Below are 13,717 nucleotides of genomic sequence, written 5' to 3'. Positions count from 1 at the left end.
ATCAAACGCAACAACCAGACATTTTGATGCTGGGAAACCGTTTTAATAAACTTTCCGAGTAACACAGAACCACTGGGTAATAACACCACTTCCGTTGCCAAAATGCGCACGCAGGCTATTTGATCACGTGCGCTGTAAAAGGGTCTATTGGCTTTCACTTCTTGTCAATATTCAAGTTATTTGGTACATCCTCACCAATACTTAAGTAAATGTCGCCTATTAAAAAGTAAAAAGTACCAGGTTTACATTTACATTTTTGTAATATTTTTTCTATATTTCTCTTTGTTGTTAAATACGTCACTAAAATGTCTAACTTCACAAATAAGTGAACTTCAAATATTATGGCAATCCCGACAGTCTGTGTGTTTTTTCGATGAGTGTCTGGCAACCCTCAGTCACTGCGCCGCGAGAGGAAGAGAGCCGCCATTTTAGATTACATCCACACACGGCAGCAACAAAAACATTCTATGTGTGAGATTTTTTTTATTAAATAGCCGTGAATTTACACGGTTAATAAACACACGTCTATAGAGAGAAAGAGAAGAAAACTAAGTGTGCGTTCAGTTCACAGAGGGCTGAAAATGTCCGTCGACAGGAGAGATGAGAAAGGTAAACGGTGTCTCTTTATTAGCCGCAGATTTTTGCATAAAGCGCTATTTGTAAACACGTTGTCTTTGTGTTTATTAAATTAACTATTATTAATACATTAATTATTTTGTTAAATTCATTCACATTGTTCCAATAAACACAAATTATTTGTGGATAGGCGTTTTTAGAGGAAGAAGTGAGGTAACAGACAATAGCTTAGCATGATGCTAACTCGTGTTATTGTGGAGGATTTTATGTTTATATCGTTTCGTATTTTTTAAGGAACAAATGTCATTGTTGTTATCAGACGTCAAACGTTCTTAAAATATAAATCATATGCCATTTTATTATCTTATATGCCACAATGTCTATTTGTCTCTGATGCTAATCCTTTGTTCATTAAAAATGTTTACTGCATACTGTTGCATCATGACTGGTCTTGCTGGCAGTGATTTAGTCAAAAATATATGCGTATATACTATAATACACTATAGACTGTATGAATGCAGTATTGTAAATGCTTTTATTTGTAAAAGTGCAGTTATGTTAACTTATTTTGCATGTTATTTTACTCCTAGACGGAGAAGTGAATGTACTGGAAGATATTTTGACCGATGCTCCTGACCAGGACGATGAGCTTTACAACCCAGAGAGTGAACATGATATTAATGAGAAAAAAGGTACATGTCCCTAAAACAGGATCCAGCTGTTAAACAATGACTTTTTTATTGTTTAAAGTCCCTCTCTGTAGGACTATTGCCCTTTTAACTGCTTCAATTCCTGTCCCAGGGTCTAAAAGGAAGCACGAGCGAGGAGACGGTAAGGAAGCGAAGCGCCTCAGATCTTCAGGACACGCCACCAGACAATCAGTTAAAAGAGGCGCCTCATCTGCTGGATCAACTGTTAAAAAGATAAGCAATCCCAGAGGAAGACATGCACCTGAAGAGCTGTATGAGGACAGAAAGAGTCACACTGGAAGAGGCGGTACAGCTCAGGCTGATGTGTCACGGAGCAGAGAGTCCCAAAGACGGATCAAACCCCTTATGGAGGAGGTCCCTGAGGTAAACATGATCAGGGTCTAAACGCTAAGAAAAGTATATAGGCAATAAACATTTACTATACAAGAACGTGAAGGCACATTTAGTTCATATGTACAACTTGACAGACCTTACTGCTTCACGTGACGTCCTATCAGAAGCTAAAGATTAAAGAGAAAAGATGCCAAGCAAACTTTAAGGAAAACCCTATAACGCATGCTTTTGTTTTGTCTCTGCAGATACGGAGAACCAGTGAAGACAACACAGGCAGAACAAGCCGCTCCTCCAGAGAGGAGGAGGCTCAGTCGGAGGAATACGCATCCGAGCAGGAGACCGGCAGCACCGCGGCCTCCTCTGAGGGCAACTGCTCCGAGATAGAGGAGGAGGAGGTCATGGAGGAAGAAGGAGAGGAGAAGGAAGGGGAGGAGGAGGAAGAAGAGGAGCAAGACGACGAAGAAGAGGAGTACGAGGTGGAAGAAGAAGAGGAGGAGGAGGAAGACCAGCGGGAGGTGAATGAACAGAACGACTATGACACAAGGAGTGAAGCCAGTGACTCCCAGTCTGAGTCCGTTTCGTTCTCCGACGGGGAGTCTGTGCATTCGGTCTCTGGCTCTGAGGCTTCAGGTACGAGCTGCTAAAGCATAAAGTGATATAACTAGTAGAAAAATGGTTAACAAACTCGCAATTATGTTCAGGTTACTAGCTATTTGGTATCAAGTTTCACACAAATTTTCCTTACAACATATATCCATAATGTCTCATGAGCCATAAATATTTATGTAGGAATGAGAGATGGGATTCTGTGGATTCCTCTTGATCGTCATTTCCTGCTTTGTCACTTCCAGTTTTTTTTTCTCGTGTGTGTCTCTTGGAGTCATAATAATACCAAAACATTTGTTGTAATGCTGGAATAAATACATTTGGTTACAAGGATGCAGATTTCATACTTTACAGAGCAGGTCAGATTTCAGTTTGATAAATATTTATGTAAACACCTGATGACCACCTGAAATAGTGTGAATTTCCAATAACCAGACCTTCTCTCATTCTTTATCATGATGGTAACTGGGCTTCGTTGTAATCTTGCACAAATAAACACACGTCTTTGGCAAAGTTAGCTCAAGGAGGATTGTTGAGTTAAGGTTGTAAAGCAAATCATGGGACATTGTATATGTGCCGCCTTTTTGTTTAGGTTTGTTTATTTCATTGTTAAATGTCATGTGTCTTTGACTTTCAGGATCTGATAAGAAACAAGAGAAACTGTCCTCGTCTGTCCGAGCTGTGAGAAAAGCTCCCCCCGTCTTTAAAGATCAAACCAGCAAGCTGAAGTATATCCTGAGAGAAGCCAGATATTTCCTGATTAAAAGCAACAACCACGAGAACGTTTCACTGGCTAAAGCAAAGGTACACCTCTCGCATTACTGTTAAAGGTCACCTAACTTGATAAATTCACTTTGTGTGTCGCCTGCGGGCCGATCCTTTTTTTTTAATTCCCGTAAAACCTCAATAGTCTCATGGGACAAGCTGTTGGTGTTTTCTGAGCAAACTGATGTCACTTTGCGCAAGCCCCGCCCACAACTGTCCACAGTTAGATCATCATTTAAATTTGAAATCTTCACATAGTTAATTCCTGCATGTTCATTATAAAGAGTGCAAGAAGGTCATTGTTTTATTATAAACATTGTATGTTTTGGTATAGGTAACGGAGGGAGGCAGCAGGTCATTTGCATTTAAATAGACTATGATCTATACAGGGTCTTATGTGTTTTTAACCGGCATCCTTTATCTCTCCACAGGGTGTTTGGTCTACTCTGCCTGTCAATGAGAAAAAACTCAATGCTGCTTTTCGGTCTGCCCGAAACGTTGTGCTCATCTTCTCTGTCAGAGAAAGTGGAAAGTTTCAAGGTGCATCTTAAAAATGTCCTCAACGTTTTGGCTCACATGCTTAAATAACATTTTGTGAAAGCTTAATTATTAAAAAATTAAACTATGGTCAAATTTGTGTCAAATAACGAAAAGTGTGTTTGTTTGTCAGGTTTTGCCCGACTCTCTTCTGAGTCTCATCATGGAGGATCTCCCATCCACTGGGTGCTGCCCGCAGGCATGAACGCTAAGATGCTCGGTGGAGTCTTCAAAATCGACTGGATTTGCAGGTATTGAACTGAGAAAATATTTTTATGATTGAGGCCACAACTGAAATGACTTGCTGTATGAAAATTTGTCCAATCCTGTGTGATGATGGTTAAACAGCACTGGACAATAAGATGAAAATAAAAGCAACGTACAAATTATGTCACTGAATGCAACACTGTTTAGAATTATGATTTTTTTATAATGTTTGTTTGTTTATTTTTTGCTTCGAAGGCGTGAATTACCTTTTACCAAAACAGCCCACCTTTCTAATTCGTGGAATGAAAACAAGCCTGTGAAGATCGGACGTGATGGACAGGTTAGCTCTTTATCTTCATCGTCTCTGTGTAGTATGCGTGTTTTTAGACCAGGGGTTTTCAAACTGTGGGTCGCACAGTGGGATAAGGTGGGTCTAGCAGTAAATGACACAAAATGACACTGTTTAGTCCAACTAGGGATGCATAACGATTAACTGCAATTAATCTATAGCAGAATAAAAGTTTTTGTTTACATCATATATCTGTGTGAAGTGAACTGCGTATTATAACTTGTATATATAAAAATAAATTAAATTATATGTAAATTATACATACATATATAAATGTATATACACATTTAAACATTTCTTAAATATATACATCCATGTTTGTGCATTTATCTATACAAAGTTATTATACATAGTTCACACACATAATGTAAACAAAAACTTTTATTCTGCTATAGATTAATCGCGATTAATTGTTATTTATTTCTAAGTCCAAGTAATGACAAGCAATAACAATTATTTTGATATGATATACCATAGGGTAAATAATCAAATCAAAATCAAATCAAGTTTATTTATAAAGCACAGTAAAGACAACAGTAGTTGACCACTGTGCTGTACAATATACTAAATACTAAACATATTAAACAGAGGTAAAATATGTGATATGTACATATGCAAATACACACAGACACGTGTACACATACACAAATATACACAATTACATAACATTCATAACACCTACATACATTTAAAAATATAATAAAGACCGCAATGCAAAGAGACAATCAAAGTAAATCAAAACACCAATAAATGGTCTAAAAAAAATCTAGGAACAGTTATATGCCTGGGAAAAAAGATATGTTTTTAGCTTAGATTTAAATATAATTATATAAAGTATTATAAACATACATTTCATTTATAAAACGAGAAGGAAAATAAAAAACTACTCGTATAAAAAAGAATAAAGTGCATTTCATCATATTTCTATTTTAAAATATGTTGGTGGGTCCCAGGATAAATTAAACCTATGGGCTGCGAAATGAAAAGTTAGATCTGGTTTTGGATAATGTATAGGGTTACTTTATCTTTCTTGAACATCAGAATCAGATTGTAATCCCGTTCTCATCCTTTATAATGTGACATCTTTATTCGTTATGTTTTTAGCGTTTTTAATGCATTCTTAATTTTAAGCATTTATTATATTTTTTAAAACAATCAAGGAATACTTTTGATGATTTTAGGAGTACATTTACTTGTTTTAATATCTTTAAAACATAAAACAAGATGTCTTTGATAAGCAACACGTTCTGTAAGGGAGTTTAATTTGTTAAATTATCTGTTAATTATTTTCAGTGAAAAAATCTGGCAACCCAGTAATACCTTAAATAAGAAATTTGATATGCAGTTTTTATTGTATTCAAGCTTTTCTTGAAATCAACATTAAAAGTTTTTTATGCTATTTCTACTAAGTCATAGGGCTGTCAAAATGGCTGAACAAGTACATTCGAAATTCGCCCTTGAAAAATTATAAAATTCGAATTATATTCGAATTATAAAGACCTACTTTATCTTGGAGAAAATACTCCTAAAAGCCCACAAGAGGGCGCAGCACAAAGCCCCGATAATATAAACAAATGATGCACAGCATATTTTTTTGTTAAAACGAATGTTATAAACAATAATAAATTAAACATAATTTATTAAATTCATATGCAAAGGAACAAAAGTGCACATAGATATCTGGAAGTGCAAAATGCCTTAACAGCCAGCGTGTGTATCCATGTATACATTTACAAATTATTTTATGTACCATACATTAATTAAATTTTGACAAATAAGGGACAGAGCCTCAGTCAATACAGAACACAACGGTGTCTTAATGAAATCAAAATTAACCAGTATATTTGTGCACCTGTAAATGTACAAAACGAATGCCATACATAGACAATGCATATTAATATAGGGCATTTTATATAATATATAAGTAGATACATTTACGTGTTTCTAATAAAGTATGAAAACGAATGAATCTTTATTTAAGCCAAAATAAGTGGGAAAGATCATTAGTCATTTAAATTTTGTCAAGCTTAAACGCTATTGTCTTGGTTGAAAATATGTATAAATATATGCGAGTAATAAAGTACAGAACAGAAATGTTTAACTTACGCGCAGAGCGAAGCCGTTAATAAAGCAGACTCTCCGTAATTAATAGAGGACGTGCTGGAACAGTCGAGTTGGCAGATGATCATCATGTTAATATTTAACGCAGATAATGTTGATGAAAAACTTGCATATCAAATGTCCAGGTGAAAGTCAAGTTTGCAGTCAGTTATAAAAATAAAGCCACCGCGGCGTTACATTGCAACTACCTCATATGCGGTGTGGACTCTGTAGATGCACATATGGTTTTAATGTTGCTAAACAAGCAGCTGTATTATGGCACTTTCGTGTTGATCAGTTACGTTATTTTAAACTTTAAAACTGCATTCAAAAGCAGACGAAACTAATTCTGTCATCTCAGCTAGTTTCACTTTGCGGTTGAATTCCAGTTGATGCTCCAAAAACCAAAGCAGCATCACACAGCCCTTTTAATATGTATTCTGTCCGACTCGTAATCCCCACTGTCTTTTCTTGCTATTTTTTAAATGAATAACGCTGGCTTGCTCCGCATAGTTGGCTGAGCCACTAACGCTCTGTATAACAATCCGCTACAGTCACGTCATCATCACGTTGCGTGAGCTTCCTGACACAGGTAAAATTCGAATGCAAAGTTTTACGTTCGAATATGCATATTTTTTTTACATTCGACGAATATTCGAAATTCGAATTAAAATTTGACAGCCCTACTAAGTCATGCTAACGTTGTTTTTCTTCACCATCCCACATGGCATCTCGTCTCTCGGATGCAAACGGCCGTCTCCAGGAGATCGAACTGGAATGCGGGACACAGCTGTGCATGCTTTTCCCCCCCGACGAGAGCATCGATTTGTATCAGGTCATTCACGGAATGCGTCACAAGAGGAGGATGCACTCCGAGCCTCGGTCTCGGGGCCGACCCCCTCACCGAGATCCCGCCCCTCGCGACCTGGGAAGGTTAGAAAAATTCTTTGGACTGATAGTGCACACTTGTGTCCCCGTCACCTGACGAGAAGGGTTTATTTTTCCACCTTCGTCTTCATCATCGCTCAGAGAAGAGCCTCAGACCGGACGGGTCGAAGCGTCGATCTCCCATTCCGTTGCTAATGTTGATGGTGGTGTGTAAGTTTGAGTCGAAATAGCGAATAACAACTTCAGCCTCAGAACGGTGTGGGGTTAACCCTTTAGTATGTAGTCGCTGAGGTTGGTTGCTTACTGTAGATGAGACTGTGTTTAAATTTGTTCCCAAAGCCTTTTCTTGCAGGAGTGTCCATGGGGAATAATATGGGACTCTTTAATTGTTAAGCAGAAGATGGCGCGTCTGTTTGAGGGCCAGTTGTTAAACGAAGGAGGAGCATATTCTGGGACTTCTGTGCTGGGTTTCCTTTCCAGAATAAAACAGCCCAGTGTGTGCTCGTGAATAGAGATAGTTTGCCGTTGTAGAGAGAATGAAAACAGAAAGGGAGAGACAGGGAGGGAGAAAAAAAAGAAACGGAGAGGTGTAGTGCCAATGGACTTGAACCGATCGCACCAGGGACTGTTCCTATAGAGTCCTGCTGTACATGAACTCTCTTTCACTTTTCATCAGGGCCAAAACATGGACATGAACCATCCCTGCTCTCTCTCCAGATAAAAACAAGGTTTATTACGTTGCCCCCCTCACCCCTTGGACTCAACACCTTGCCGTATTCATTCCCCCTTTCCCCGTCCCTTTTGTTTAAAGGCCCCAGTCGATGGGATGGTAGGTAGGCGCTTTTGTTTCCCTCTTCTGGACTAATGGTGTAAAATGACGCCTCCACCCCTCCCTTCTTCTGTGTTTCTCCATGGACTGAGTGACCCAAGAGAAGTTTATTTCCACATGTCTGGATCTTCTCTTGGTGGTTTCGGTTTGGTTTTCAATGGACTACTTATCGCTCCCCCTTCTTCCGGCTCATCGAGCCTTCCCGTTAAAAATGTGTTAAAGCATAAGATGGACTGTTATATGAACTTTATAAGTATTTGCCAACGTTAGCAGTCACAAAACGACAAGAACGCGGTATGTCACACTTTCAACCAGATTTGTTTTGTTTGTGTGTGTTTTATTGGGTACCATTTGTTTGAATGACACATGCATTTATTGAGTTTCTGTCAGAAGGAGAGTAGCTGAGTTTGCAATGAATAATCTGAATGTAGATTTGTAATGTCCTTCGAACGGTGAGAAAACCAAAAATCTAAAAGATAGTTTTGGGCTCCATCGACAGCATTTCTGGGATGATGTTTGTTACCTCTGACGATAATAATTCACCTATAAGAACAGGTATATAGAAGAGGAATGAGAGGTTAATAATGTATAGTTAGTATTTAAACACTTGTATTTTTGTATGGTTTGTTAAAAAATGTCATGGCTCTACTTTTCTTGCAGGAAGATCATCTGTTTATGTGTGTGTGTTTTTGATGTTTCTTTCTGGTATCCTTGCACATTTTAAGAGTTTAGCGACAATTTCTTGTCACATTATTCTGATGTAACAACGTAGCATATTTAAGGCTTTACCTTGCATACATCGTTTATATTCATGTACTTAATTTTGTACATTTTTTTTGTCTTTGGTAATGAACATTATGCCACCAGTGCTGTCGAGAGCTTAACTTACACCTGCAACGTTTCTGATAGCAAAATGATAAGGTGTTGATATGCAATATACACACACACACACACACATGCACACAGAGGATAATGTTGATTCATGTATGTTTTTAAACCTGTGCTATGTTTCACATGAATATACCTGATTCACGTAGGCGTCGTCCTGAGGAATATGACATGCACAACCGGAAGCGGCCCAGGATTGATTATCCGCCAGAATTCCCACAGAGACCAGGTCAATATCTGCTTCGTGCTTTTTCTTGCTACGTTCCAGACAACTCGGATTTAGGATATTTCCAACCCATCTGGAATTGCGCTTACTTAATGTTACTAAACACTTTAAATGTTACTTGTTTTAGCATTACTTGATTAATATCCTAAAACCCCCGAGTTGTCTGGAATGTCACATCGTTTGTAATTTTTCCACTTTTTTTAAAACAAAGTTTGCCACTGTGATTTGTGTTTCAATGTTGTCGAGAGCGTTTGTTATAGTTCTGTGCTGTGTTTACTTTTGCCGTCGTCTTAGGTTTTATGCAGGACCCTCGCAATCCACCTGTGGACAGGTAAGTTTCGACTTTCTTTCCTTCTCTTTGATTGGTCAGTTGACTTGTAATGAACTTCTGTATCTTCACGCAGGCGTTTCTCTGGTGTTAGAAGAGATGTGTTTCTAAATGGAGTAAGTCTTTTTCTTCTTTTATTGCCATTCTGAGCCAGTTTCACAAGATGAATTTGCAAGTGATGCCAATTTGTTTAAGTCCCCCTTGTAGTCACAAATTTGATCACTTAAAACTTATCTTTGAGCATCATAATAGTTTTTCCTGTAGTCTCTTTTAAACATCTCTGCCTCATTTAGATGCTACATTCAGTGTTTCACACAATGCATGAACAGCGCGTTTACAGCACTTTTTTATTTTTAGCACTGATGTTAACTCTTTCCCAGCCATTGACGGTTTATCTCGATCATTAAAGGATTAGTCCATTTTCTTAAAAAAAATCCAGATAATTTACTCACCACCATGTCATCGAAAATGTTGATGTCTTTCTTTGTTCAGTTGAGAAGAAATTATGTTTTTTGAGGAAAACATTCCAGGATTTTTCTAATTTTAATGGACCCCAACACTTTTAATGCAGTTTAAAATGGCAGTTTCAAAGGACTCAAACGAGGAATAAGGGTCTTATCTAGTGAAACGATTGACATTTTTGGCAAGACCAAAATATGCACTTTTAAACCACAACTTCTCGTCTTCCTCCGGCTGTGTGACGCGCCAGTGCAACCTCACGAAATACGTCAGCACGCTAAGAGTTCACGGATGATGTAACGAAACTACGCCCCAGTGTTTTTCAAGTGTGGAGAATGAGGATCGTTCATACGTTGTTGTATGTTGAATGATACTAATTAATGTCTTTGTGTCAGTTTATTGTTTAAAATGGTCCGCAAATGTACGTTTCATATATGTAACACGTGACCTTTCCACATCATTACGCAATTACGTGAGGTCGCTGGTGCGTAATGGGACCAGAGGAAGATGAAAGGTTGTAGTTTAAAGTGCTTTTTTTCTTGTCAATAATGACAATTGTTTCGCTAGATAAGACCCTTATCCCTTGTTTGGGATTGTTTAGAGTCCTTTAAAACTCCGTTGAAACTGCAATTTTAAACTGTTACATGTTGGGGTCCATTAAAGTCCATTAAAATGAGAAAAATCCTGGAATGTTTTCCTCAAAAAACATAATTTCTTTTTCGACTGAACAAAGGAAGACATCAACATTTTGGATGACATGGTGGTGAGTAAATTATCTGGATTTTTCTTTTAAGAGAGAGGAATATTCCTTTAAAGCATATTTAAAACACCACAGACATAAACATACACAGGGGTACTTTAAATACCTGAATGAAACCATATAATTGAAGGGTTGGGGTTAAAGAAGTCCAGGCAGAGCAAATTTTAATTAAAAATTACAGACAAACAATTGAAATGTTACATTGTGGGCAGTGAGACCAGCAATGTGCATAAAAAAATTAGATATACTTTAGATTCTAGTTTATTTTGAGCATCACAAAATAAAATGTCTACCATCATGCAGATGAGGTCATAATTGTGCATTTTAAACATGAGTTCATTAACACCCCTCTTCCTATGTCTAGTCTTATAATGATTATATGAGGGAATTTCACCACAACATTGGACCTCCACCACCATGGCAAGGAATGGTGAGTAATGAACAGTGATACTGACGGTCAGCTGTATTTTTATTTTTTGTAACGATGATGATGTTTTTTTTTGTCCCAAAGGCACCGTACCCTGGAATGGAGCACCCACCCCAGCACCCGTACTACCAGCATCATCATCATCCTCCTCCACCACAGGCCCACCCTCCTTACTCCGGACATCACCCAATGCCACATGATGCCCGCTTCAGAGAGAAAAGGGTTGTTCGCTCTTTTGCCTCCAGTCTGGTAATGTTTAGCCACTGTGAACGGCTCAGAAAAAAATGCCCGTTTTATTTAAAACCTAGTGACGTGGCTACATGAACCTGTCAGAACCACAAACAGCCAATTACATGCATATGTTTGCAGTAGATAGCGAGTCTCACTAGTTTCTAGTTTAGGACGGAGCCGATAGGTTCAATTACATGCATATGGTTTTGCTTACTCTTTCTTCTGTTTTTTTTCTTTTTAATAGCACGACTACGACATGCGTGTGGACGACTTCCTGAGACGCACGCAGGCGGTAGTGAGCGGACGTAGGAGCCGCCCACGAGAACGTGACCGACAGAGAGAACGTGACCGACCTCGCGACGGCCGTCGAGACAGAGAGAGAGAGCGCGGCAGAGAACGAGACCGCGACAGAGAACGGATTCGAGATCGCGAGAGAGAGAAGGAGAGAGGCCGGTACCGGAGATAGGGGGAAAAGTGTTAAACCTGTATATTCCTTTTTATTTTGTAGATAACATTAGTGTTTCTTTTTCGTTTTTTACAGTTGAACCATTCGTCCGAAAGCTGAACTAAATCTTAGTTTTTTTACTCGACCCCCTGTCGTTGTATCATGTAAGCAGTGCATCAAACTGAACTGTGAAAACCAAAAATGTTTTACCCTCCGATCTTTTTAGTTGATTTTTTATCATCTGTTCTTCAGTTATACATCAACTCCGTGTACGTTTAATTTCGGATCGTGAGGGATCTTCCAGTTCTTTCTGGTTCTCACATATTTTAAGTGTCTGTGTTTGCTAGCTCTGCTCTTGTCTCTGTGATCTCCGTTGTACATTTAAATGAAGTCATAATCTGTGGCACTGCTAAGTATGACTGTTGTATCTTGTATGCTGCTTTAGCTTCGTCTAAAGCCAGATTCGTTTCTGGTGTTTGGATTGGGAAATGAGGATGTGTTCCTTATGTCAAGTGAAAGGACATTAAATGTTATGAAAATGTTTTGTACAATGACTTGAGCCATTTGTTTTTGAAATCATTTTGTTTGACGGGATACAAAAACTTGAAATGCTGGTGTTGTGTTTGAGGACAGATTAGCTGACAAATAAAAAGTTTGCATTTTTAATCGTCTTTAAAACATATTTAAAACTTTTGGGGTGGTTTCCTGGACAGGACTCATGCTAATCCCAGACTAAAATGCATGTTCGAGCTGCCTTAATTTAAAAAGACACTGTACCGACAAATCTTAACATACATCAATGCTGTTGTTTTGTCTCAAGATGCACACATGTATTGTTTTTATTAAGGTTTGTTTTGTTAAAACTACTTAAATGTGCTAATATAACTAAGGTCTAGTGCTGGATTCATCTAAACCCTGTCTGGGAAACCAAAACACAGTTAAAGGGATAGTTCACCTAAAAATGAAATTTCTGTCATTTTCTCATCCTCATGTTGTTCTAAATGTCCTGTATGGATTTCTTTTTTCTGATGAACACAAAAAGAAGATATTTTGATAAATGATGGAAAGCACATTGACTTGGTAGGAAAAACAAATTCGATGAAATTCAATGGGTACCATCAACTGGATGCTTAACATCATTTATCACAATACTTCCATTATATTTCTTTTCCTACTATGGAAGTCAATGTTGAGGGCAGCTGTGTTTCTTTTGTGTTCATCAAAATAAAATAAAAAACCTCATACAGATTCAGAACAACATGAGGAAATGATGACATCATTCATTCATTTTTGAGCGAACTACCGCTTTAACAGGGTTTCCACGGGTCCTTGAAAGTTTGTGAATCTGGGTGAAAAATTCAAGGCCCTGGGAAGTTTTTGAAAATTTACATAGAAACACATCATTGAAAGTGCTTGAATCTATATTTTGCAAGAAGTTTTCTGGGGGAAAAAATCCATATTATTCGCTGTGTAGTTTAGGATAATATCACAAAAAAATCTACAGTTTAGCACGCGTGTTCGCTTTAAATGCTTATATCTTCTGTATGTGAATGTTGATTCATACCAAAAAGTTTTTTTACATAGTTGTGTTTGACACATGAAAACGTCTCGGGTTACGTATGTAACTGTTGTTCTCTGAGAAGGGAACGAGACGCTGTGTCTCCCTTGCCATACTTCCTCCTTACCTGTAATGCGGTCTTTGGCAATATTTCAGATAGCGAAATACTTCCTGGCTCCCGCGTCACCCTGTCTTTGTCGTTAGCCTCACCATTAGTTGAATTTGATTTTCACATTCAGACGCACTTACCCCTGGAGGCGTCCCCAAAGTGTCAACCGCAGTGACGCAGCGCAAGTTCCCTCGAAGGGGAACTGTAACAATGTATCTTAAAAGGTAACACGATGTAACCTTGCTCTCACTTGAAATGTGTCCCCACATATAGTCCTTGAATTTGAGGGGATTAGACCTGGAAAGTCCTTGAAAGATCCTTGAATTTGAAAGTAACTAAGGTGTGGGAACCCTGCTTTAATCCCCAAGCAAATATTAAAACCGTAA

At 38.1% G+C, this 13,717-nt stretch overlaps 1 protein-coding gene across 3 annotated transcripts; it reads left to right on the top strand.

The window, feature by feature from the left end:
• Positions 1-393: 393 nt before the first annotated feature.
• Positions 394-12,218, top strand: ythdc1 (YTH N6-methyladenosine RNA binding protein C1). 3 transcript variants are annotated; one of them, XM_065284068.1, is made up of 16 exons: positions 394-609; positions 1,167-1,268; positions 1,378-1,649; positions 1,865-2,249; positions 2,863-3,029; positions 3,422-3,530; positions 3,661-3,778; positions 3,990-4,074; positions 6,947-7,116; positions 8,768-8,821; positions 8,938-9,017; positions 9,309-9,345; positions 9,419-9,458; positions 10,926-10,991; positions 11,073-11,210; positions 11,464-12,218. In XM_065284068.1, the coding sequence occupies exons 1-16, from the start codon at positions 582-584 to the stop codon at positions 11,683-11,685; spliced, it is 2,073 nt and encodes a 690-aa protein (XP_065140140.1). In that variant the 5' UTR covers positions 394-581; the 3' UTR covers positions 11,686-12,218. The 3 variants fall into 3 exon arrangements, with proteins under 3 accessions (XP_065140140.1, XP_065140139.1, XP_065140141.1); XM_065284067.1 differs by having other exon boundaries at positions 11,073-11,237; XM_065284069.1 differs by lacking the exon at positions 8,768-8,821 and having other exon boundaries at positions 395-609; positions 11,073-11,237.
• Positions 12,219-13,717: the final 1,499 nt, after the last annotated feature.

This window comes from Paramisgurnus dabryanus, chromosome 5, assembly GCF_030506205.2.
Source record: "Paramisgurnus dabryanus chromosome 5, PD_genome_1.1, whole genome shotgun sequence".
Taxonomy (NCBI): Eukaryota; Metazoa; Chordata; class Actinopteri; order Cypriniformes; family Cobitidae; genus Paramisgurnus; species Paramisgurnus dabryanus.
This window is presented reverse-complemented; position numbering and strand designations above follow the sequence as displayed.

Coding starts and splice junctions, on each gene's coding strand:
- ythdc1 (XM_065284067.1), top strand. CDS start 582: ATGTCCGTCGACAGGAGAGATGAGAAAG. Junction 1,650..1,864: donor TTATGGAGGAGGTCCCTGAG/GTAAACATGATC, acceptor TTGTCTCTGCAG/ATACGGAGAACCAGTGAAGA. Junction 9,459..10,925: donor GAGATGTGTTTCTAAATGGA/GTAAGTCTTTTT, acceptor TCCTATGTCTAG/TCTTATAATGATTATATGAG.